At 47.1% G+C, this 26968-nt stretch overlaps 1 protein-coding gene and 1 long non-coding RNA gene across 2 annotated transcripts in view; both read right to left on the reverse strand.

Moving 5' to 3' along the window:
• Nucleotides 1-778, reverse strand: part of LOC133280464 (uncharacterized) — a 157613-nt gene extending 156835 nt beyond the window's left edge. Inside the window, exon 1 of the long non-coding RNA XR_009747179.1 lies at nt 509-778. This is a non-coding gene — a long non-coding RNA (uncharacterized LOC133280464). The remainder of the gene's footprint in view (nt 1-508) is intronic.
• Nucleotides 779-1037: 259 nt separating this feature from the next.
• DUSP10 (dual specificity phosphatase 10) lies at nt 1038-26649 on the reverse strand. The gene is made up of 4 exons (XM_061475506.1): nt 26493-26649; nt 24290-25129; nt 6347-6724; nt 1038-3297 (listed from the first exon to the last, which is right to left on the reverse strand). Exons 2-4 carry the CDS (start codon nt 25083-25085, stop codon nt 3032-3034), a joined length of 1440 nt encoding a protein of 479 aa, XP_061331490.1. The 5' UTR covers nt 25086-25129; nt 26493-26649; the 3' UTR covers nt 1038-3031.
• Nucleotides 26650-26968: the final 319 nt, after the last annotated feature.

A 26968-nucleotide genomic window follows, 5' to 3' on the forward strand; every position in this document is an offset into this window, starting at 1 on the left:
CTAGGTCTCATACAAACCCCAACTGAATTTCTCATGCCCTCAGGCATAAAGATGTCAAGTGATCCATCACTAACTTAAGTAAATTCTGCCTCAATAAAAGCATTGCCTTCAGTGGGACATAACCCTCCTGAGCTCCTCTCCTCCAGCCCAGCTCCAGTCCCTCCAAGGGAACAGGTCTGCACAAAGGAGGGTTTCCTCCAGCCCACCTCTGCTACTGCCAGACCCCACAGCAAACTCCACTCACTCACACCCTCACATTGCCCTGCTCCATCATCTCCAAGTTTATGACACTGGAGAACGAAACCAGGCACTACTTCTCACCATGAAAAGCACAAAAGCTGACAAGTTTTTTTTGAGCAAGGCTTCCAAACTCCCTATCTATGCATGCAGCACCAGCACTGCTCAGCCCTACCAAGGCAAGCGCATCAGATCCTCCCCTACTGGTAACTTACTCAAGGCTGTGAGGGATTTACTTCGGCTTAAATGAGAACCAAACACAGGAACTTACATAGCTGTGAACTTGATCCTGATCCAAGGCAGCGTGTGGTGGCTGAGGGTGAACCAGAGGATGCTCTGAGTCACACTGGTGTGGTAGTTCCTTACTCCTGCTGGAGATGTTCACATCAGGCCATTTAGCCCAGGGACAAGAAAACAGTAATAATAGGAAAAACTGTCCTCCTTTGTGCTTAGGAATAACCTGTTTTCCTGGTAGAGCTTATGGCCATGAACACATGCTGCAAAGACCAACTTTTCATCCATCCCTCAGCCCTGCTGTAACTACTTTTACTTCTCTGTCAAGGAACAAAGAAGTTTTTCTAACCTCCTCAAACAAAGAGGTCCTAATGAAAGTAAAGGGGGAAAGAGAAGACCATCCTTCCTCCTGGAGCACCAAGACTCCAAAACAGCAACTTCCCTGTCCAACCACTCAGCCCCAGGAGCTATCATAGCCCAAGAAGTTTTGCCACAGGGCACTATGTTGCCAAGTGCATCTCAACAAAAGGACCAACACTGTATTAAAAAGCAATTAAAAAAATCAATTCCAGTAGAAAAATAATTTAATAAAGGGATAAGTTTCAAGAAAATATCTGTGTAGTAACAACATTTTAAGTAAAATGTCCACAAAAATATACATGTCTAGTGTGATCATACATAAGTTTTCCAGCAAGTCCTGTTTTAAACTTGGTTCGCCCATCTAAGTTTCCATCTAGGAAAAACCTTCACTGCTACCCGATTTCCCGGGATATATCAGTTTGCACAAACAGAGTGATACGAGAAATGTTTTCTAAGTGACTTTAGGCTCACACAAATAAACTTCAGAGTTGGTAACAGTCCAGAAGAGATCAGGTTATACCATACCATGAAAATAAAGAGAATACAAGGAAAGCAAAAGTCAGGTGCCTCAGGGACACCGCCAGGCATAAACATCAGCCCTACAATATGCACCACACAACACTGACACAGCTGGAAAAGGAGGGGGATGAAGGAAAAATAGGCAAGAGAAAGGGGAAAATCCCAGGAGAAGGAATCACTGAACTGCTAGAGGAAGGCGCTATAGAGAGGCCAGGGAAAAGCACACACGAGACTAACGGACTTCCAGAAACCAGACAGTGTTGTAACAGAAGATAAGCTAATTGCAGGAATATGAACAGGAATCGGTGGAGAAAGTTTATTTCTTATTTTTCCAAATGGCTACTGAGCTGCAGAAATAACACATCTGTCCCAAAGTCCCTCACCAATAGTGCTAACTCAGCTGAACAGCTCCAAAACTGATGCACTTCCAGCAGACAAAAATCCGGTTACAGAAAATTAAGGATGCAGGAGTACAGGAGGAAAAAAAGAGAACACATTCCACCGGCAGAGGACAGGAACAAAACAGGGAAGAGGAGATGCCAAACAAGAGATGCCAGTTCTGTCAAAGGGAGATGTACACTGCAACGAAAAAATACAACAGAACAAAAGTCCATCCCATGGAAAGAAAATGGAAAACTGCTAAAGAAATAAAAAGACACACATTTTCCAAAAGATTTTTTGTTTTATAATCAAATTTTTGGGTTTTTTTTTACATGGACAACTAAAACACACCAATACTTTGTGCGAAAAATAGTTTTAAATAAACTTTGCTCGTTCTTTGTACATTCTGATATACATATGTAACAAGGTTTATGGCACTGTAACCAGGATCAAAATCATATAAAGGAACAAAATAATTGCTCTCATTTATCCTTTCTGAACCAAGCCGCTGCCATTGCACTAGTAGACTTCAAAAATTATTAGTAGGCAGCCAACAGTATGTGGTTTGAACACTCAAAACAAACCCCAAATTATTATTGCACAAGAAGCCAGTGAAGGCATATGGCATAGAATGATCAAAGTCCCCTTACTGTTAAAACCTTACACCCCAAAATAGAAAAATAGAACTGGAACATGAAACACGCCAAATAAACCTCTCTTTATTTTGTCTTTAGGTTGAGTCAGGAGTGTGAAAAGTGCCTTGCAGACTTTTGAAGCTGCTCCAATTTCCTTTGCATCGGTGAGCATTTTGCTAGGTTATCTTTAGCAAAGCCTTTGCAGAACGAAGGCCCTTCTGTTTCAGGGAGGGGTTTTATTTCTGCTCTGTTTTGGCTGTTTGTGTTTCGTCTTCAACTTAGGTTTCTTCAGTCTATGAACCTGCACAGACTACTTAGCCATAAACTCTACAAGTAGCTGGAGAGAAGGGAAAAATAAAAAGGGGGGGGGGGAAGCCCAGTATTTCTTCTTCATCTTGTTTTGATTTTAAAAAGTACTCCTTTTGCTCCAAAACCTCCCTGCTCTGCCAGCATCTGGGAAGGAAATCACAACAGCATCCCAAACACGGCAAAGTTCTTGGATCTCTAAAAACCTTTCCTTACAAAAAAAAAAGGTTTTTATTCACAAAAAGTTTGCCACAAAACCCCCCTTTGAAAGCTAAAAAGAAAAACCCACCTCCCACCCATCACTGCCCCCAATCAGGTGAAGAATAGGTTAAGCCCCTTCCTTGACTGCATCCTCGCCATCACACCACAGTCTCTACGCCGATCAGCTTTGGTGTGAGGATGCGCGGTGTGACACCATTGTTTAGGTCTTCTTCAAACTCCAGTAACTGCCCCATAAAGTTAAGATTTGGGGAAATGATTGGTCGTTTGCCTTTCACAAATTTATAGGCATCCGTCATGGTCATGCGTGTGTGCTTCATTAAGTACGCGATAACAATGGTGGCAGAGCGGGAGACACCGGCCTGGCAGTGGATGAGGAGACCTTTTCCACACTGATGAGCTTCCTCTGGAAATGAGAAAGACAGGAGAAAGTAAGATGTCTGCCAGCTTCTAAGTGAGGAAAAAGCTCAGTGCAATTAAGAGTAACTTAATGTGAAAAGTCCCTGTATTTGTTTGATTACAAGCACAGCACTGGCCCCTTCTCCTCCAGTCCATCTTCCTTTGAGGCTTCAGAGTTATTGTACATGAAACACTGGAAGTCCTCATGTACCCTTTTATCTCTTTATTAGGCAAACTGCACATTGAGAGACACTGCTGAGCTGACAGGGAACATGAGCAGCTTGACATAGTTCAAAGCCTACGATGCGTCAGCTCAGGCTCAATCTCCACCTCTGTCACAATGCCACTGCGTTACTTGGGCACTACCTTTTCAAAAACCAGGTATTTTCAGATTCAGTTCCTAACGATACCTGTTTCAAAGCCCTGTTGTTCTTTGAGTCTTTTGCAAAGCTACTCTCGAAGCAGCTTCAGTGGGGCACTCTACTGTGGTGTCTCTGCAAAAGCAGGAGCTGGCTACACACAATCATGCTATTCACCATGATACATCACTTAGAGGTATGCAACCTGGGCAGGATAAGGGAGGACAGAGCCCCTGGAATCATGTGCTAATAGAACACAAGAAGGAGGAGAGTTACTACCACACCATCCTCATCTTCCACAGCTTGCTTTTGGTATCTCCCACAGGATGTGACACTTCAATCTATTTGTTCTGTTTTAACCTGCAGGAGAAGCATGAATTTCGTTTGCAAGTTCTGGCATGAACCCAACCCCACCAAGACTATGGTTCATCCTGAACCCCACATGCTCAACCTGTATTGCGAAAGCATAAATGAAGCCAACTTCCCTCTAGGGAGTTTTGCCAGTTACTTTTTCAGAAAGCTGAAACTCTCTAACGCATTTTGACACACTTTCCCAAAGAGTTTTTGATGATTTCACTTCCTATGGCTTTAGTTCGAGCTAAACCTGGGTTTGGTTGTGGTTGTTTCAAGACATATTTAAAGAAACATAGGCCAAGGATGTGCAGTTTAAACATTTCCAAATCTTCTCAAATGCAATTTAAAGCTTACCCCGAGGAAGGGAAAGCTTTGACTAGTTACTTCCCCAGCTGGCTCAATCTGCTATGGAAGAAAACTCTCAGTGGAGAAATATTTGTTTATTAAGAACACAGACAGACCCTCAAGCTGTAATTATTAAAATGGAAAGTAAAATGGGTTTTGGAACACTTTCCAAACCTTTACAGAGCAAGGCTGCTTTCTCTGCCCTTGGTAAGGTCATAAGCCAAACTCTATCTTCTAGTGGTTTCAAGAGCTCTAACCCTGCAGTTCATAGGATCCCAAAAGGACCTCCACAGAGCTTTAGAATTTCTTTATGTAAGCTTAGCCTATTGCACCTCCCCATCTTGTTGAATTCAAAGTTTAAGGTTTTACTGGATTTCTTTACCCACCTTTTCTTCCCAAAGGATCAAAGTGAGGTTCCCTCTCCCCTGCCCTCAGAGAGGGCTTCTCTTCATCCAAAAAGGGCTGTTCACCTTCCCACGCACATAGCAATCAGCAGTTTGGGGAGCTGACAGCACTAGGGTTGTGTTAGGAACACTAGGAAGATTTGCTTTTATGTAGAGATCCTTTGGTCCTCTACACTGTATAGGACAAGCCCAAGGGCTCCTGATAGAAGCTCTCAGTGGTAAGACTCAAGCTTTAGTGCTGCACTCCATCTGAGCTGCAGTGTCAGCAGTGATCTGCCTTGTCACCTTTAATGAAGTAGCATGGCTACAGACTGCGTGCATCGGCGCACAGTGAGCCCCTGCCAACCCAACCTCAGAAATACGGCAAGCTGTCTGCTTGAGACCAGAGAGCCCATGCCAAGGCATATGGCAGGGGCAGATGGGCTCAGAAGAATATGCTGAGCTTGGACATCCTGCCCTGGGACCTAGTCCCACAGCTGGGGCACAATCCTTGCTGAGCCCAACAGCACAAACAGGCTTGAGTTTCAGGAGCACTGTAACTACGTGCTGACCCAAGTGCCACAAACACAGGGCAAGGCATAAAACAGCTCTGCACTCACTTCAGCATGGGGTCAGCTAAGGACCTAAGCTGTGATACAGCACAGAGGCACACTCCCTTAGTTTAGTCCTCCAACATCAAGCCTGAAGTATTGGTAAAGAGGTTAGCGAAGCCTCAGCACAAGGAAGTAAAATTATGTACCAGGGCATATATATCTCCCCAGCTCATATATTTCAGAAAACCTCTCAGGACACATATTTGTGCTGGGGAAGCACAAGTGGACATTGATTATACTGCAAAAGCTGTGCCTACAAAGACTTAGAGAGGGACAAGGGAAGGTCCCCAAAAGCTTTCAGTATCACGAGCTCATGTCCTCACTGACCAACCTTGCTTAAAGAGGCCACCTGGCTTTAGCCTAGATGACCAAACAGAGATGAATGAAACCCCTAAAGTTGGAGACGGTTGTGCTGTGTGGATTGCAGTGAGGTTCAGAGCAACACGGGTAACGCTGCTGTGTCATTTCTTCAGCAACCTCCCCAATTTGCTATGGACTCATGAGTTCTGTGGTGAACCCTCTTACATAGCCTACACATCACAATCCACTCACACACTCTGAAGTCATAAATCTAATGGTAGAACAAGTGAAGTGTGAAAGTTTGTCAGTGTTTTCATGTAATAAGTTAGAAAAGACTCAGCCATCATTAAGAACAGTCACTGTGAAAAACTGGCTGGAAGCCACTGTTGGAACTAGGAATGCAAAGGAATAACGAAAAGGGGATGACAAATGTGTCAGTTTTCTGGTGTTTCCTGAATTTGGCAGCCTGGAGGCAGGCATCACTATTGATGATGTACCCCCAGACTACTTAACTGGATATGCCAGAGGTGAGAAGAAGGAGAAACATAAGGTGCTGCTCAGCATTTCTGACAACCTAACCAAAAGCAAATCTGGCCTCACAGAGCCTTCAGGGTAGTCAGCAAAGCACGAAATTCACTCTAGATCCTTACAAGAGGTAAAAAAAGAAATCACCAAGAGTATTTCCAGTGAAGGGTAATTACCAATGAACTCGAAAGCCTCTTCAAAATACTGCCTGAGATTCTGCTTGTTGCTGTCAGTGGCCGGGAGCCGCTTGTAGTTGAACATGCCTTTCTCGTAGTGGTACAGGGGCAGGTGGGTGGTCACATTGATTACGTAGCCGATGTTCATCCTCTGCATCTTCTCCAAGTCCTGAGCATCGTGCTCGTTTCCGAGGAAGAGGAAGGGCAGGATGGGGGTGAGCTCAGCATTCTCGATGTCCGGCGTGGTGGGGATGGACTGAGGTAGCGTGGGGGGCACGGCGGATGCACCGACCCCGCCTCCCCCCTCTGGGCACTCTTGGAGCTGGAGGGAGTTGTCGCAGAGGTTTTCGTGGTTCTGCCTGAAACCGCTGAGTCCTCCTGGGGAGAGAGACCAAGCAGATATGTTGGTTACACACCCGAGGTCAGCGGCACTTTGGAGACACCTTTCTTCAGAGCAAAGGACGGGAGCTGGCACTATTGTCCCTACCACCACTGTCATGATGACTGCTCAGAGCATGGCTGCCGGCAATGAGGGCACCATGAATCACATTGGCACACATGAATCACATGGCACACATTGTTCTCCCCGCCATGAGGCTGATGATGCCAAGGAAGAGGCAAACACATCTTTGTGCAACATCAGACAGGACCTGGGGGAATGGTTTTAAGCTGACAGAGGGGAGATTTAGGTTAGACAGAGATTTAGGTTAAGCACTCTTCATCGGGGACTATAGCGATAGGACAAGGGGTGATGGGTTTAAACCGAAACAGGGGAAGATCAGGTTAGATATAAGGAAGAAGTTCTTTACCGTGAGGGTGATTAGGCACTGGCACAGGGTGTCCAAAGAAGTGGTGAATGCTCCGTCCCTGGCAGTGTTCAAGGCCAGGTTGGACAGAGCCTTGGGTGACATGGTCTAGTGTGAGGTGTTCCTGCCCATAGTAGAGGGTTGGAACTGGATGATCTTAAGGTCCTTTCCAACCCAAACCATTCTATGCCTCTACAATCAGTGTGCTAAGGCTGCCTCACCTATGAACCTGTGGGAGAGGCAAGGGGACAGGACAAAAGACATTTTTTCAAGAAGGAAATAATCAAAACCACAAGCAAACAGGCTAGCATCACACCAAAGCAGCACAATGAGCCAGCTGGGACAGGCTTTTAGCTTTCCCTGTCCATAGCAGACCTGCCTGCCAGGAGCAGCCCTGCAGGGCATTCTCAAATGGGGTTGGAACTAGATGGTCCTTTATAACCCAAACCCATTCTGTGATTCTATGATAGGTGGGCACAGCTCACACTGGCATCGCTCCAGGGAACAGCACATAAGCATTTGTGCAGGAGAACAAAAGAAAACCTCTTCTCCTAACCCAACAGCACCTGAGGTGCTCACTTCACATGTGGTAAACAGCTCTCCTTTTTCTGCTCTGGTTGCCCAAAAATATCTAGCAAGAGTTATTTTTAGGACATTAATACGGATTGGGAAACGGATCTGAGCAGGAAGGGAGAATTTGCTTTACTCTTTTGGCTCGTGCTTCCCTGGCTCTATTGCACATCTTGCTGTCTTTTTTCAGCAGTATTTCACCAGCCTTCCTTTTGCCAGCTCGGCAGAGCTGGAACACCAGGACCAGACCTTCTTTCTACACCTCATTCTGCGATTACATCAGGCTCCCCACCTGCCCGGTTCCCATAGCGATCGCACAGAGCACACAATGACATCAGCTGGCATGACATCAGCTCTTTGAGCACAAACAATACAAGAAGAACCACTCTGTGTTAAGGCCTTTTTGGTAGGAGGAGAGTTCCTGGGAGCCGCTGATGTAATGCTAACAGGTGGCTCCTCCAGCAAAAAAAAGGCGGAAAGAGGAGCAATGCAGTGATATATCCATCCCCCCTCCCTCCTCGCCCACGAAAGTGCACGTTTCTGCTGTACCAGGATACTTGGAGTCCTGCACCGCATCGGGACGGGCCAAGTGTTCAAACTGAATTGCACTTTGTTAAACGCAAGCCAAAAAAACGCAACCCAGGAGGGGGGAGAGCTACACTGAAGTTACTCGAAAGAGCTACACTAGCCAAAATAAATGTGAATGTCACCATCCCAATGTTATTTTAAAGTAAATAAATAAAGGGTTATTTGTCTTTTCCAGGCTCTTTCACAGTGATTTAGCAAAGGGATATTTTAAAACAGAGGAAGACTTGCTGTCTCAAGGACTCCAACTCAGACACAGCAAAAGGCTTTGATGTCTATGTTTTGAGTGCTGCATCTCACTGTGTCCACACACCTGCCCATAAGGTGGGCATCTCAGTGCTCTGTGCAGTACTCAACGGGCACCAGGCACCCAGGCTAAGTTACAACCAAGCCCCTTTAACACTGCTGCTCTTCACACGCTGTTTGTAACTCACTGTCCCAGAAATCCTCGAATTGCCCACAAAATGCAGAGTGCTTCCCCCACCTTAAAAGCATGCTTCTCTTCAGCTGTTCCGGCTGTTTACAAGACACAGAGCAAACACATCTACTTTAAAGATCTGTACTCACAAAGTCGTTACAACAGGGGAGAAGACAGAGAGACGAGTAAGGATGAGAATCTGAGCTCCACTGCCAACTGCACCAACCGTTTTTGATGGGGTCTGAAAAGTCTTCTTAGTCCACTCAAGAAAACAAACAAGTCTATGGTCTGAAGATGCCTGAGGTCTCACCCAAACCAACAGCTCCAGCCTAGAGCCTGCGCTACAGACTAAACCTAACCCACATCCATCCTTCTGCATGTGCAAGCAATCCATTCAGCTTAAATACTGTGCTTTAGACAGCCACCAGAGCATGACAGGATTCCCAAGAAAACCCCTGAAAAATAAGCTGCTTTAGTGAAACGAGAGACAATACTCACTTTCCACCTCTTCAGCATCCTTCTAGGAGTAAGTGGCCACAGACAGAGGTACGATCCCACTGGTTCATCACTCGGGTGTGGGCACACTAGTGGTGTAGCAGACACCATCCTGTTTCACCAGCTGCCTTGTAAGATACAACAGAGCTAGGGAGTCCAGACCAAGCTCTTTCCTCACCACCTATGTCCTCCCTTCAGGGCCTCTGCCTGCCCTGTTGGCCAGAAGACACCATTACTCCTGTTACCAACATTTCCTCAGTGTGAGCTTTGGTCCAGTATATGAGAATACGGAGAGAGGACGAGACCATTACATCGTGCAGAGTCAGTTCAAGCACTTTTTAAAGTACCATACCCAAGCAGCTCTCAGCATGTCCCTGGAACAACACATTACTGGGAAGATGATTGCTAACCTGAGCCAGCTCAGGCACATGAGAAAGGGAGGACTGGACAAGAATACTGGTACCCAGTGAGAGGATACAGCAAGATACAGTCACAGGGAAGCTGAACTCTAAAGCCAACAGCAGGATCTTAGCTTGGACCTGAACCGCCATACGAGTCATGCAGGTCCCAAACCAGGATCCAGACATCTCATGAGTGCCATTCCCTTAATCCACTCTTGCCATGCTCACCACACACACAACCTTTGCTCCTAGCTGTAAATACAATGCACAGGGTAATCAAGTGCATCTGTATTCCCTTGTCAAGAACCTCCTATTTTGGCATTTAAAAGTCTTCATGCAGTAGAGGAGAGGAGGTGGGTGGGAAGAGGCTATAGCTGGAGAGGAGGCCAACACGTAGCTGCTGCAAGGCTGGTCTAAGAGTCAATTCACTGAACTCAACAAGGACCAAAACATATCACTGCTATCGACAGCAACTCCAGATTACAAGGAAGCTCAAGACAGACATTGAGTTGCTGGAGTGGGTCCAGAGAAGGGCAACAAAGCTGGTGAAGGGCACAGCGCACAAGTGTGATGAGGAACCGCTGAGGAACGTGGGGACCCTTAGCGACATGGTTTAGTGGTGGACCTGGCAGTACTGGGGTAGAGGTTGGGCTTGATGATCTTAAAGGCCTTTTCCAACCCAGCTGATTCTACGATGCAGAGACTCCACTCTGTTGTAACAGAAGCTGCTTCATGGTTGAAGTTGCTCAAGCCTTCCCAAACCAGGGACATGAAAGAAGCATTACAGGGGTCTGTAACAAGGAGTGTGGAGAAGCACAACCTAGTAAAAGCCTCCAACTTACACAGAAGTAAGCTAGGCTTTAAAAGCAGTTTTTTAGCTGCTATTTGCATCTGCAAGTTTTGAGGTCTTGGACAATCCAAATCTACTGTCACTTGCTGTTCTGGCAGGGCAGGATGCATCATACACAGGCAGCATAAGCAGAGAGGCAATATAATATACCCACCAGGAAAGAACATTAGCATACATAGCAGTACAGTTTGAGCACCAGCCATGAAACCTAGATTCAGCTCTGTAGCCACCTTCAGTGATAAAACAACTAGATAAGCTGCCAATGTCCACTTCTACAGAATGTCATGCTTTAAACATACCACACAGCTTTAATAATCAAAGAACAGCAAAAAGGCTGATGTCCAGGCCAGTTTGACACAGCCCACACATGGATGCAGGTTAACATCGAGTGCTTTTGTGCACACTCTGCTGCAAAACAGCTGCTGGGCAGGCTTTCAAGTGGAGGCTGAACCTACTCAAATCCTAATGAAGATGGACATGCAAGGATGCCCAGCACTCTGGGGAACTCAAGGTATTTGTTCCATAAGGAAATGACTCAATGAAGCAGGACACTTCATGTGGCAGACGGCTTTGCCTATGCAGCAAAACACAGCAGAAGACTGAGAGCTCTTGCTTGCCACTAATGTGAAACAGATATTTTTGCAGTTCTTCTAGCATCCTGCCCTGCCAAAGCAGCAAGTGACAGCAGACTTTGGGTTGTCCGAGACCTCAAAACTTGTAGGAAGTTTCAAGTCAGCACTGCACATGCTCCAGCTATTCACACTTGTTTGTTAAAGCTCTTTGCAGCCATCTGCCCATAAATATCTCTCAATGCTCCTCAAAACCCCCTGCTGAACAGCACCAGGGCAGCAGCTGGGCACAGATCTCCCAGCTCCAAAGCCACCCAGGAGCCCAGGGCTCATATCAGCGCTACAAGGCCAGGTGAGCAGATGAACAGGAGCCAAAGCAGCTCTGAACAAACAGAACACGACAAGCAGCATGGTGCTTGCACAAAAAACGTGCCAAACATGGTGTCTGTCATCTGCCGTCAGAAAGAGGGCAAACAGGATGCAGAACTGACACAAAAAGTATGGCAGGAACTAGGCAACCAGCTTTTACAAGGAACCATGACCTTTGAAGAAAGCAAGAACAACAACCCTTACCTATACAGGTATTACAGAAGTGCGTTGTTTTTTTTGTTGTTGTTGTGATTTTTTTTCCTTGTTTTTATTAGAATATTGAGAATTACAGTACAAGGAGTACAGTACCACCTGCCTCTCCTCTGTATCTTCTTTGGCACCTCTTTCAACCATCACTGTTGCTCTGTGGCGGTGTGACTACAAGCAAATAGGATGTGGGTTTACAGTATATTTTGGTAGATCTGCAATATGTAATATGTTTCCTACCTAGAAACAGGCTCTAACCCCACAATAAAGGGAGTAAGTGACCTTGTTCCCCTCTGTGAGAGCGCTCTAGTGAGGCAGTTATCATGCAATAATACCCTCACCATAAAGCAATACCTTTGCATTACCTCATCGGCACGGCCACGCTTTGTTCCGAGCGTGGCAGGTACTGGGTGTTCCCACTACAATTGCAAACAGGAACATATTTTTAATACATGACAGGCTGCAGATGTGGGATCCACATTTAGACAGAACACGTGGTCCCGGGAGACAAATAGACCTTTTATACCGCTTTCAAAGCTGTCCAGGCGCATTTCTGGATCCACTCATCCTCGATTACAATACCACAAAGCCAGCTGGAAAAAAATAAAACCAACACACACACATATGCACATGCGCAGCAAGAGCAGAAATTGCAGGATGCTGTGAAGCATCAGCAGAAGAGATGTTTGGTCTGTAACTTCCCTTCCTCTTGCACTGCCGGGGTCCCACAGGAGGAGCAGCAGAGAATTCAGGATACTGGGGTTCTGGCCACCAAAAACTTCACTCAGGAAAAGCCAAGGGTTAAAAGACCCACTAGGCATGAACCCTGTCAGTACCAATAGCAAACTGAGCCCCTAAGGCTGTGTTGGAGTGTTTAAGGTCGACATGTTACAGTGAGCATTTGGGGGGACGGAGTTATCAGACAATTGGTGCATATCTGTTTAAGATGACGCTTTCAATTTGTGCAAGTACAGCCTGTTCCTTTAAACCTGTGACCTCATTTATTTACATTACTGCAGAAAAGCACTGCCAGAAGCAACAGCTGATGACAGTCTCATGTATTTTTCCACTAAGACAACAATTAAACTGCTCCTGTGTTATTAATGAACAGATGACTTTGTGTCAAGTTGATTCAAAGTGCAGGATGCCTCGAGATTAAGCAAACATGACTCCAGCATGTAAAAATAGAGGCTAGGTACTGCCCACGTGCTTTGCCCACCAAGGTGCTGTGCCTTCCCTTAACCTGGCAGGACAGTACAGGGCCTGCAGGCACACTCCTGCTGTGCCATTATCAATGCCCAGAGGTCTGCTGCAGGGTGGCACGCTGATGCTGAGCCACCACTGCTTTAATGCCAGCATTCGGGCTGCTCCTGTACTATGGGCGAGGGAAAGTAGAACCAAGTGAGATGCACTTACCTCTGAACACCGTGTTTGCTTATCTTTTTTTCCTTACTGTCACATATTCCCCTTTGCCTCGGGCTACAGTCTCCACCAGCTTCAGCAGGTAGGCAGCATTGCTTTCCTTGTGCTGACCTTCACACAGCACGTTTATGGAGGGTGAGGCTGGCTGAGCTTATTTGGAGGCAATGACTTGTCCCAGGTCACACATCTATGGTAGGAGCACTTTCCCATGCAAGGTGAAGCAGTGAGCTCCAGCACAGGGATGTTCCAAGGGACACTGCTCCCTTCCAATATGGGCAGGCTTGAAGTACCACCACTTGCTTCCTTCCACCAAGGGAAAAGGAGCTGTACAGGCTGAAGCAGCATTCACCCAATATACACCAAATCCACTCCCAGGATATGGGGCATCCACCCAGACCACCTCTTCATACCACTGAACAACACAGCCATGTCTGCAGAAGTTTGTGGCTCTGCACAACAAACCCTGTATCTCAGCCAAACCAGACTCCTTATCACCTTATGTCCAACAACACCAGATAACATGGAAAGAGTAAAAGCAGAAGAAAAGCACCTAATACTCCCTCTTGAGCAGGGGTAGGACTACTGGGTACTAGGCAGGGAAAGGCATGGAGATAGTGGGGCTGTACCCACAGAGCACAAGAGACAAGACCACCTTTCAGTGAAGCACCTTCCCACTGCCGTTGCTGACACCACCTTAGGACGGTTCACAGTGCACACTGGAGATCATCCTGTGCCCATCCTGAGGTACCGAAAGAAGAGATGCTCAAATTCCCTGAACAACCCAAGACAGCTTCTTTCCTTGTTCAAGCAGGGCTTTGCTTTCCACACCTCTTCTAAAGCAACGGGGTTTATCCAAGCAGCTCGCTGTAGGAGTGTTTCTGCCCTCCAAGGCAGATGTCCTTCTCACCACAGCTGCCGCTGAGCAGCGCTCAGGGCTTGCCCACACCAAGCTCTGCATGGTTGAAAATGTTGTATTTGGCCCATACAATGGGAAGCTGAGCTGAGAAGGGCAACTTCCTTCTGTCAACAGAGGTGGGGACCTATCAGGCAACACTCACCCAGGTGACATCAGGAGTTGCTCCTTTGATTTCAAGGAAATTGTGGTTTGGTGGTTCTTGTTTGCTCAGATTTAGAGCACTGGAAGGAGATTTATGAGAGGTTAAGCCCACAGCAGAAGGAAGCCCATCCTCTGCAGTACAAGGAGACCACAGTGACACCAAGACTGCTTTACACATTACCTTTCCCACTGCTAAAGAAAGGGGGCAGAGGGAGGAAGGACAAAAATAAAATCCATCCTTCTACAACATAAACCTCCATGCTTTCTTCAACAACACACATTACACCCATTTCCACAATCAAAGGCATAACTGAAGGTTCTTCTTCTTCTATTGCTCCTAGCAAGTAAAACAGGTCTGACTTCCTGGTTCTATGACCGTATTCCTCACCTGTCTGAGGGAGGTTTAAAGACCCTGCACAGGGTTTCCTTCCCTGCTGCCCACACAGCATTCAGCATCAGCCTTGCCACAAAAGATTAAGCTTTAAACAAACATAAAGAAGTAAAAGTAAACATAGCTCACAAAGAACAGCTTCTACCTCGACACACTCAATCTAATCTAGGCTCTCCCTCTAATCAAGTTGCCAACGGCACTTCAAAAACATGCAAAACCCTGCATTCTACAGAACGTGCAAGGTCAGTCTTTTTTCCATATGGGAACTATCCCGAGAGCTTGGTTTGTACACCAATTCTGCCCTAGAGGAGTTACAAGCACACCCCTGACACAACTGCTTTGAGGTCCCTACAGAAGTCAAGAGCGTGACGCCGGATAAAGAAGCAAGGTTTCTCCTCAGCACTGAGGCACACGTCCATGCATTTGCATGCTGTCTCTGATGCTCATACCCCCTGTCACAACACACCCTCTCCTGTTGGCCTTTACAGCCCCTTCCCCTGTCAGGCTGTGCCAGAGATGCTGGCTCTACATCAGCTCCCAACCCTTCACTCTTCTTCCTCAGAGGACCACCACATCATCCAAATTAGTTCCAGTTAGAAATAAATAATATTTACTTTTTTGTTTCCCAAACCTGCCACTAAGGAACACTTCCTGAGATCCATTTCTACTTTTGCGCCTTAAACTTAAGTTTTTCCTCAGATCCTAAGTTTTGGACCCATACAAATCACACACGCCCCTTCCCTAGGTTACTCACCAGTTTTCCCAAGAGATGCCACCACCTTCTGGACTACTCACCAGCCTCCAGAAGCTGCTGTGAATACTTCTGGACCACATTTGTGAGTTCAAGACAGCGGTTCTAGCCTGTAACTGGAAATTCCCCTATGCTGAGTCTGCCCATTTGAAAGGAAAGGAAAAATAACACCAAAAATATATTCACAGGAAAATAAAACACACGTCAGCATCCTTCAGAGTGCTGCGTTATCACTGGGGAGCAAGTCAGGAAGGTCAAAGGAGAAGGCCCGCTCTCAATTTTGGTACAAGGATTAAGCTATACAAGAATGTAATTAGGAACACGACAAAAAACCCCACATCCCAAACACACTGTGGTGACAATTTTGCAGCCACAGACAAGGACTGGACTTGCCTTCCCTGGAGGGCAAGCGTTTATAGCAGAAACTCAAAATTAGACACGTTACAACTTCTCATAGCAAAAGTATGCATTCCCATGGGGATGTAGGCTAACATGAAGTCCAATTAAATAATCACTGGAAATGTCAGCATAAACCCTGAAGGAATACATACTTCTACTGTGAAATGCTCCCACTGGAAACCATATTAACAAAAAGGTCATCAAGAAATGCTACAGCTATGTACAAAGGAGCCGGGGAAGCGAGGGGGAGGGGACAGAAACTATTTTAATGCTATAAAGATACTACAGATGGTCTTACATTGAGAGAGAGCTACAGGTCTGCTTTCAGACAGAGGCAGAGCAGACCAGATCTGCCCAAGACACCAGTTTTGTTTTGTTTTTAAATCTATTCCCAGTTCTCTCCCTGCCCATCACCACGCGCATCCCTCAAGCAGCTGGAGACAGCCAATAGCCAGTGCGGTGCAAAGAGCTTTGGCTCAGCATATCCAAGGAGGAAGGATGGTCCCAGTAGCATGTCAGACATGTGTAATCCTGGACGTGTAGGACTGGACGTTTCTGTTTAATTCACATGTTTTAGAGAACACTGACATTTTCATGGCTCAGCCATCCATTTATTCATTTTACCCTTTTAAGGGCAACCTCTTCAGGACACATTACCATTGTTTCTGACAACAAAGAGCAGGCTGCTTTCATTCTCCTGAAGATGAACACAGGCTCTTTCCCGGTCTAAACTGCTGCCCCTCTACACGAGAAACGCCAGCAACATTTGCATTAGTATCAAAGGAAAATAGGGTGCTGATATACCACACCAGCGTTTGAGAGTGCCATCCATTCCTGATGGACCTATGCTTTTTAAAATGAAAAGTTCCTATCTTTTTGGCTAGAAATAGTAACAGTATCTGGCTCTGATTTGACCCTTTCCAGCAAGGTATTTCAGAGTACATGAAGAAAACCCAGAGAAAATAAAGGGCGCTGTCTTCACATAGCAGCAAATTACTGGAACTAGCATGGTGCCAGCCAACCCCCACACTGACAGACTTCAGGGCCAACCCTGCCAGAACTTAAACCCCAATTCTAATGGTCAGGGAGGAAAGACCCTAAAAATCCCCCAGGGCAAGAGAGAGTTGACCCAGTTTGCACCCACATACTCCAGAGTCAAGTGAAGAAGAAGAGACACATTTACAGAATCCAGAGCTAAATAACAATCAAACAAGTAATCTGTTCAGCCAGATTAAAAGCAGCCCAGGTCTCCTTGCCTCCACAGGCAAGTTAACACTAATGTTTCCTAGGAAGCATAAAAACCCTGCTATCCTTCAACAGCAATGGCGTGCTGCCTTGAGGACTAACACAAACACTTATGAACCTAAGACTGATGTCATGTTAAACGATCACATTAAATGGTTTTGTACTTAAAACATGCCAGCAAATTCTAAGTGGCAGCAAAAGGTTTGTTTTTAGTTTCCACTCCCATTATTTTAGCAAAGACCAAGCAGAATCAGAGCCCATCACCAACACTGTACATGTTAACTGCTCTAACAACAGCTTTTCCTTTAAAACATTGTTGGTCAACTGCTTACATAAGGCTTAATATCACACTTTGGTGTAATAAACCTAAGACAACCAATTCAACTGCTATGACAGAAGCTTGCAAGTTATCTTCTAGTTCCCAAATCTCTTTAAGCCATTGTCAAAAAATATATATGTATGATAATTTATGTGTGTACAAGGAGTAACATTCGTTCTCTTTATCACCCTTAGCTAGAAGCAGTTCTCTGTTTCAGTGAGTCAAGTGGGAATTAACCCAGGCACGCTGTACACTTTTTAAAGCTAGATCATAGTAACAGTTGCAGCCAACATGTTCACATCACTTTATTATTATTCTCTGAATTTATGTTTCCCAATTTCCTTCTTCAAATCCATCATCTTGGAAGCACAGTAATGCACATGTACAAAGCAGCATAGAATCATAGTATGGGTTAGAAGGGACCTTCATGACAACAGGGACCAAGTGGTACCAAAACCTACAAGGTCCCAGTTGCTCCCCCCAGACTTGCTGGCTCAGGTCTCTCTGCACACACTCCCCCCTGGGACATGCTCTATAGGGCATCTCTAAAAACAACTGCCAGGAGATCATAAACATGTGCCCCTTCTAGACCTTGATCTCTTCACTGGCAGTGTAGAGCTTTCCTTCAGAACAGAGATAACCTGCTCACCCAAGAAGACACAGATAAGAAAATAAACCTTAAAAGAACAAAAACCACCTAGAGGCAAAAATCAGAGCCTGCAGTTTATCACTGTAGCAAAAAGGGAAAAGAAAGGAGTGCTCCTAAGTCTGTCTTCCACTTTCTGCAACAGGCAGTTGTGTTGCTCCCAGGGAACACGGTGATGGTGGATGAACCTGGGTCAACCACACTTCACACTGATGGCAACAAGAGAGATAAGCTCAGTGTAACAAACAGTGCAAAGGACAGAAAAAGAAAACCCAGACGGATTAAAATAACTTACCCATGGCCTCACAGCAAGTCTGCTGTGTGTGCTGTCACAGAGCAGGAGAATAACCACTGCATAGCCTTAGCCAGAGTTCCCCTGGCCCCAAGACTGCGCTGCTATCTAGGCACAGTTATCCCTCTAGACGGATTACCCCCTTTCTCCGCCACATGGGAGACACGCTTACTTCTCCCATCTCCCCCTCTTCTCCTTCCAAGACCTAAAATGCTGCTGTACAGTTCCAGAACCACCTTCTGGAGGGACACATGCTCCTGGGGAACCAACAACTCCCAGAGCAGGGGAGGACACATCAAAACCAACTTCCAGTGGGCAGATATGCTTCCGGACAGGAGGATGCCTTAATCACAGAGACTAAGTAACTGAAGCAAAGACCTTCCTCTAGCAAAAAGTCACAAGGCAGTACAGGAAAAAGAACTACAAAACCCCAGCTTACTTGGTGATAACGAGAACGTTAACAAGAGTTTAAGTTTTACAGTGCAGAGGTGTTCAAAAAGCACTGAAGACAGGTTCAGGTGAGCCCCTAGAAACAAAGCTCCAGCCCAACAACTGCTCACGACAATTCAGCCTTGTGATTGCTGTAGCCAGTGCTCTCCCGGGCCCACCAGACTTCCCAATAAGGCTAAGGACCACACATAATCTTATCTCACATGCAAAGGGACGATGCATTAGCTCATCTTCATGGATTCCCGTAGTCTATTTCTTTAAACAGTGTGACTTCCATCACCCTGCAAGCCTATACTGAATACTTGAGACATATTTCCCTCCTGGTTAGCTGCTAAACCTGCAAAACAGACAGATGTTAAAACTGTGTACATGCCGCACCTATTTATGGCATTTCTTCACTTCAGAGTTGCTTGAATAAATAAAACCCTAATTATAATGTGGCTTTCCACACAGTAAACAGTCATAGCCTAAAGTCAAGCGGCTGATCCCCACTTCAAATGCATCGTAAAGCCAAGGTAATCTCACTACAAACTTTTGTGCTCCTAAGCACAGTAAGAACATCGGCTGCTGCTTTGGAAGGCAAACAACTCACATCCACGTCTAGGCAAACAGGTCCATCTGCATTAGCTAACACCCAGTTTCCACTCAAACCTCAAATACAGCTTTCTCTATCACCCTGAGCCTCCCAAAAAGGCTGTGCTCCCCTTAAGAATAAAAAGCCAGAAGACACACCAGCAAGCAACGCTATAAAGATTTTACTAGCAAAGTGTCTCACCCCCAGCAGGCATGCACGTGAGGCATCCAGCTAATTAAAATCCCAACACCTACCTATCTGGAAAATTGCAGGGAATGTCCCTCCAGTTTGAACAGAACTGGGGTCAGATTTTTCTTTACAAGCCTCAGAGAGATTTGCCTAATGTAACAGTTTGTTTCTTGACTCTTTGCTTGCTTTCCAAGGGTATGACAAGCTGAAGAGCTTAAAAAAACCCACAACCAAACACCAAAACAAGCCTCTTTCCTGTTCCTTTTCTTCCAAGGCAGTGTCATTGCCCTCTTCCCCCCCCGAGGACAGTTCGAAAGTGACAGGCACTCTGGAAGCCAGCACTCCCAACTCTCAGATGCCATCATCTGGGAGGAAATGCCACATTTTCCATTCTGTTACTGTTGAATAGGCAAAGTTTAGAGGTACACTCCCCTGCAGAAGCATCCCTTCAAAATACAGAAAAGCCTGTGGTCTACAATCACAGTATTGCTCCAGTTTATCTACATGCAAAAGGTGCAGACATACACAACTGATTTTCAAGTGTTACAACCAATGCAATTATCTATTCCAATGGAGAAAGATACTTTTTTAAGCTCTAGCAACCAGAGCCTGAAAAGTGAAGGTGAAATCTCAGCCTTAATAGAGCCAGCAGAAGTTTTTTCCCCAGTGACTGATGGGGCCAGATTTCCTCTGCAGCGCACGGGGAACGCGCTTTAGTTTGAAGCGCATTGGACGCTTCACACGCATTACTTAACACTTAAAAATACACACTTCCCTATTAGAACCATGACCTAATAATTATTCAGTGGAGAACTCTGGTGGAAATAGGCACCAGGCACGTGTTTTGTTGGTCAGCTGGATTTGTTGACCATTGCGTCAAGTTCTAGTCGCCAATACACTTGTGCACTGTCATCCAGTTAGGGCTTAAAGTAACACTAACACCGTTAAGTTATCCAATTACAATCATAATTAATGATTGCCTTTGCAACAGATTATAACCAGGTCAGGTACTTCGGAAGGCAGTATTTTGCATGAACATGGGACAACATAAGCCAGGTACCTATTCCTTTTACAGCTGTCTCAATCTCTTTATAGTTGTTCCAACTTGTGATATGCAACTTTGGTGTGGTAAGAGATCTGAAGCTATTCTTAGACCGTGGCAGAAAGCACGAAGTGGTTTGCTGGCAGGTCTTATACTCTCTGCTGTAATGAGAGCAAGTCACTTCATTTATTTCCCTGTGAGATGAGCTATGAGAAGACTGAAAGCCAGAGCATAAGTGAGCTCCTGAGACCCAGAACAAGAATAGAGAAGCAGCCAGTTGTTATCACCATCAGCCGGTTGCTCCCTACCCCCTTGCAGCAGTCTAGCCATTGGTTTAAAGCACATGGCAGGGGGGAAATGGATTATTTGCCTAATTGCAATTTGCACCTCTGCTTTTGAATTTGCTGTTTCCCTGCAGTCAAATACAGAAGCCTTTAAAAACTAACCACAAGACTTCAGCAGGTCCACAAGGCTCCTCTGCTGATGGGGCTCGGAGGCAGAGGAGGACGGGCAGGATGAAGACAATACCACGACACCAGCCAGGGAAACAAAGGCAAATCCTCTTGTGCTAAAAGCCGTTGAAATGCATGGGCACAGATGCTTCAGCTTTTCATTTGTTTCATTTGCAGATTCTATTTAACTTGGAAAACAGAGATGCTCAACTACAAACCTACGCATTTCATTCTAGGAAAAATACTACTTTTCATCTGAATGCAAATGGATTTCCCACTTCCTACTTTTAAATCCAGTGGCAAACTCAAGTACACAAACCCCCAAGGCTCCAGCCCACTTTTGCTACGAGCTGGGGTGCTCAGGGAAGGCAGAGACACCTCACCATTGGGTTTGCAGAAAGGAAATGGACACAACTCCTCTGAGGAGAGCCAGGGCTGCATCGCCATGCTCTGCCTCCCCAAATTCAGCAACAGCTTTGCTATTGGCCTCGGGCAGAAGGGATGCTGGGCTCACATCACTGGTTTTTTAACTCCTCTCCTTCCCTAAAAAGGAAAAAGCACCCACAAAAAGGGAGGCCTCTAAGCTTCATGCAATACCATGGTCTTGTATGAAGGTGTGTGGGTACCGGGGAAAACTTGCCTTCTTCCTGTTTTGTATCCAAACAGACTGAGGAGCAGCAGCTTCGGCCTTGACAGCTTAGCCTGCTGCAGCCCATTTAGCAGCACTGTGAAATAGATGTTTGTTTCTTCGTGTATTTAAATAGGGGGTTTATGCTTGCTTCAAGTGCTATTGGCTGTGAACAAAGAAATGAGCAAATCTTTGCTTCTAAGGAGCTTAAATCAGAATTACGGAAATATTTTATTTATGACAAAAAAAGCACTCCATGATAAAGGAAACAGCCAGAGACACACAGGATAGGAAGGGAGGAACACAGGTCTTAAAATACCCCCATACCACAGCATACATAAAACCCCAATGTTCTCTTTTCACAGTGCTAGTTTATATACTGGTCTACTACATTAAAAATAAATCAGGCCACCTCTCTTTAACTTGAGCCTAGTAAGGTGCCCCATACATACATTTATCTGTAGATCACAGCCTGGCCTTTGGAAGCAGCGCAGGGTTTCTCTGCTGCTTAAAAAGACACAGGCACCCAAACCCAAAATGCACATGGGGCCACATCGCTCCCCTCAGCATGCTGTAACTCAACCCTTGGCTTTGTCGATCGGATTCACCCCAAACGGCAACGGGGCTGACAGGCAGCACCAAACATGGAGAAGGTGGCACCGGATCAGGGGGACATAAACTTGGACAGGCAGGCTAGCAACCAGTGTTTGCAAACACAACACAGGGGGGGATCAGATGGGCTGGCAATAAATTAGGACCAGATTGCAGTGAGTGAGAGAAAGCGCTGGAAATAACAGAAGCAAAGAGGGCTCCCCAGCTACCCCCGGCTTCATTTCGGAGCCTGAACCCAGGCGTGTGCTGAAGCATGATGGAAAAAACCCTATCTGACAAGTGAAACCAAACAATGAGCACTTCCAGCACTGCTCCTCAGCTTGGAAACTTCACCACAGCCTTCCTAAATGCTGCTCTGTACTGCGCTCAATTCCATCCAACCTCAGAGGGAGCCCCGCTCCAAAAGAGGGGAGGAGGGTTAAGGTGACAGGGATGCTATTCTCTCCATGCTTCCAGAGATGAAGCCTGCTCTGACCCAGCCAAGAACTAAATCCAAAAAGCAAAGGGTTTGGTTGTATTCTCATCCGTATGTGTCAGCAGAACGGTTTGGGGAAGGGATTCCTGCTAAGCAGGTCTTTGAGGCAGATCCTAACATTTCTCAGGGTTGAAAACCAAAAACGGCCCAAGCAATCCCGCAAGGACTCTGTTAAACCCAGTGGTGGGTGGTGGGAGAAGGGGCTGCCCACAGCCTGCCTACAGGCCCAACAGCAATGTTCTGCCCAACAACAGCTCTGCAGCTCCATCTCAGCCAGGATCTGACTTTAGGAAATAACTGACAGTTTGAGGTCTACACAAGTTCCAGTGTTTTCAGAGAAACACAGGAAAAACACCTTCAGAAACTCACTTTTCTAAGGATAGGAAGGTTCACAGACTACAACCATACACCTGGTGGCAAAGGCTGTACAACAGAATGATTATCACCAGAAATGCAGGACTTCAGCGGTAACCTCACACTGCAAAGAACCTCCTCTCCCTCTTTTATGGATGAAGGGCACCATCATGACTCAATAAGAGCACACTGGGAACTCCTAACAATTATTAAAGCAAGCCCAGAATCAAAATATACTTACTGGGAGCAAAGATAAAGCTCAGTGCAATTTTAAGCTTCCACAAGATACACACAGAGGAGTATCTCACAGGACCCTTAGCGCCTATAAAGCTATGAGAAATGGGGATCAAGTATCAGCCTGATCAATTCTCTTGCCACATTGTGCAGCCTGGAACAGAAAAACTGAGTGAATTAAATACAGTAAGAGCTGGAAAGAGAGAAAGAGCTCAATCAACAAATCATAGAATCACAGATTGGTTTGGGTTGGAAGGGACCTTAACCTCCCATAGTTTTCCAGTGCCACAGCCAGTCTCTGCCAACCACGCACGCCTCTGAATGGCATAAACACCCAGGGGAAAAGAGATTCAATCTAGAGGGCAGCATTGTTATAAACAGGAGCTACAGAATAAAGTGAAAAAGGGGAAGTGTCTTTGGATGCTGCCTGAATGGGCTTGTTTCCCCCAGAGCATTAAAGGACAGACCAAACACCACATTAAAACAGGAGTCTTTACAGGAAAAGACATATACGCACACATAAGTGTACACACAACACTTTCAGATCACTTTTTAGATGAATTATCTCTCTCTGTCCATTATTCTGACCCCATACCACCAAAACAAGACTTGAGTATTCCCCAGGTTTTGCTGACTGGTCCATGATGCAATGCCTCAGACCAAGTGGCTTCCTGACTCCTTCCTCCTCCCTTCTACTACTCTCCCACTGTTCATCTCCAGCACCTATGAGTCCAGTTTTATATGGACTAAAATAAGGTTGCTAAGTAAAGGTCAGTCTGACAAGCTAAAAGAGAAATATACCCTCCTGGACCTCTGCCCCTTGGGTTATAAATACTCAGAGCAAACATGGGGGGGGGGAATTCTTTGTCTGCACAGACAGACACCAGGAAGCACGTTTCCTCCTCCTTTCAGCTCCCACCCCCTCTGCTACTCAAGGACAACTGAGAAAAGCAAGTATCTCCCTGCTACTGGCTCCATGATTTATCCATGGAAAGCATTTGCTTTGCCACTGGTGGCTCGAGGCATGCAGGCCTTTCTAGAGGTAAACACAAGCTTTCAAAGCTCAACCATCAGCAAGGCTAACACCAGAAGACACGCACTGCAAAGGGAACCACTACAGGTGGGCAAAGAGGAAGATTACCTTTTAGGACTAGGGGTTCCTTGCCTTCTCGCTTGAGTGACTCCAGCACTATGTGGAGTGGCTGGGAAGGCATTACTCTGCTTGGCTCATTGGTATTCTCATCATAGACTATGATTTCTTTGGAAAAGATCCTCTTGAAGGAGTCCTTGCCTTCCCGGCAGGAGATCAAGTCCAAGACGGTGATCTTGCCCTGCTGAAGCCTTCTCCGGCTGATCTTGTCAGAACAGTTAATATGGACAGCCCCTTGAATGTGGCTCTTATTATACTCCATGAATGGCCTGCAGTCAATGATGACAGGCCCTTGGCTCTGCTGGTGGCTCTTGCTGCATTTGGTCATCTTCTTCGCCAGGTCGTTGGGGTAAATGATTTTGATGCTAGCGAGTTGTTTGGTGGAGCCCGAGACCGGGCTCCCCACGCTGCCCAGCGGGCTCAAGCTGCCAGCGTTCTCATTGCTGTTGACCATTTGGTTGGCAGGGCAGGCAGTGGAGGCTCCGGCGCTGCTGGTGCTCGCTTGAGTTTGGGCCTGAGCGTCCTTGTCGTACGTTGCCACAGTGCAGCAGCTGGCACTGCTGCATCCACAACTCAGGGAGCGTGCAGAGCCGTTAGATGAGGGCATATACGTGAGATTAGCAGTCTTTAGGGACACGACAGCTGTGCCGAGCAGACTGGAGTGGCTCTCACTGGCAGAAGAGGCAGATTCAAGATAGCTAGAGTCTAAACAAAGGTTGAGATCCTGAGGTCTCACTGGCCTTGAAAGTGCCACTACTACCCTGTCGTCTAAAGGAGATGGAGGCATGAGGAGGCTGAGCACTAGCAAGTTAAGAAGAACTCAAGATCACCCTGAAAAAGAGAAAAGGGAGGGGGAATGGGAAGAAGAAAAAGGTGATGAAAGCAGATCATGAAATCACATAAGCCCTCATATACAGCAACTTACTTTACCAACACCCCTCATCCGCAGGTAACAACCGACCAACCCCTCTGACAGCTACCAGCTCACAGCAGTTACCAAAACCCTTTTTCCAATCCTACAGCAAATACTTGAGCTATCTGTATGCATGCACATGGCATGCAGAATACACACTCCTAAGCCTGGGCTGTGCAGCTACACCCAGGAGGAGGCATTTGTCTACATGCAAATGGTGCTGAGCTATTCTGAAACCCCAGGCTGCAAGCAAGGCATGCAACTGATAATGACAGAGAGGCACGTTCTCTTGTTCCCCCGCTTACTGCAAGGGAAGCAACCACAGGGCTGACTCTACAACTGGGAGAAACGCATAGGAATGGAATGTGTCAGTGGTGATATGCAAATTTTCCACCAAGGTGGAATAAAACTAGCTGGTGAATAAGTTGTCAGAGTCGGTTACAAACTTGAAAACATAGAGCTAAACAAAAAACACCCAGGAGAAAACGGGAAATTTAGGTTCTGGAGTTCTTTACAGAAAGTAAAGCTTCCATCCCCCTGTTAGGGGTTAATCCAGCCTCAGTTAAGCCCCCAGCTCCAGGAAGGCTGTTCTCCATCAGTCCCAGAGAAACTCGTTCCCTCCTCCCCAGCACATCTCACAGCTTCTAGAAAGAGGGGTTCCCTGCGCCCCAGCAAGGTCACAGCCTGCCCAACCTTTAATAAGAGACAGCACACGGGATTAAAACCCCCTTTTCCACCCGGGCAGGAAGCAGGACGGCAAGAGCCACACAACCCAAGAAAGCCCAGGCACTGTCTCCCCTTCTCCGGCAACTTTTGGAGCAGCGGCGGCTCCCGCTGGAAAACATCCCAGCACCAACTTCCCGAACTCCGCCAAATCCCCAACAGCGGGCGGACACTGGCCCGCTCCCCATCCAGCCCCGCTGATACGGGGCACGGAGACACCCCATCCTGCCCAGCAACACCCCGTAGCGGGGCGGCCCCGAAGCAACCTCCGCTCTCGGGGCAGCGAGAGACGCCGCGATCGGCGAGCTGCGGAGGGAGCTTCGAGGAGCCGAGCGGGGAGGTTTCCCATCCCGTTTTCCCCTCGCCCTTCCCGCTGCTTAGAAAACAGATGGACACACACCAGGAGCGCCTCTGCATCTAACACAACTGCACAACCGAGGGACGCATCCCGGCTCCGCTACCGGCCGGAGGGACGCGACGAGCAGCGCACGGTGAAACCCAAGTTCCACGCCGCGGCCGCTGGTCCCCGCCGCTCCGCTCGCCCCCTGCCGCACTCACCGGCGGGGCGCGCTGGGGCCCGGTCCGTCGCGGCTGTGGCTGCGGTGGCTGCCGCCAGAGCTGCGCCTCCCGCCCGCCGCCGCGCACGGCCCGCACCATCCTCCTTACTTTCTCTTTTGCTACCGCGTAAATGTACGGCCCGGCGGAGGGGCGGGGCCTAACGGTGACGGGCGGCGCCGCCCGCCAATGGCAGCGCGGAGGCGAGGCGGAGGGGCGGGGCTAGAGGCGGGGCTGTGCCGCCCGGTGATGTCATCGGCAGCCAATGAGGAGCGGCGGCGGCTGGTTCCCTCGTTGACAGGCAGCGGCAGCGCCCCCCGCAGGTCGGGGGCTGTTCAAGCGCTGACGGAGGGAGCCGTCCCCCGGCTCCGCAGGGCGGAGCGGCACAGAGCCGCCAGCGCTCGGGTCACTGACCCGAGCCACGCCACCGCCGAAAGCCTCTCGGGGCACTGATAGAACCACTGCAGGCGCACAGAGCC

This window comes from Pezoporus flaviventris, unplaced genomic scaffold, assembly GCF_033815535.1.
Source record: "Pezoporus flaviventris isolate CSIRO_AGI_PZ_B2104156 unplaced genomic scaffold, CSIRO_AGI_Pfla_v1 ptg000083l, whole genome shotgun sequence".
Taxonomy (NCBI): Eukaryota; Metazoa; Chordata; class Aves; order Psittaciformes; family Psittacidae; genus Pezoporus; species Pezoporus flaviventris.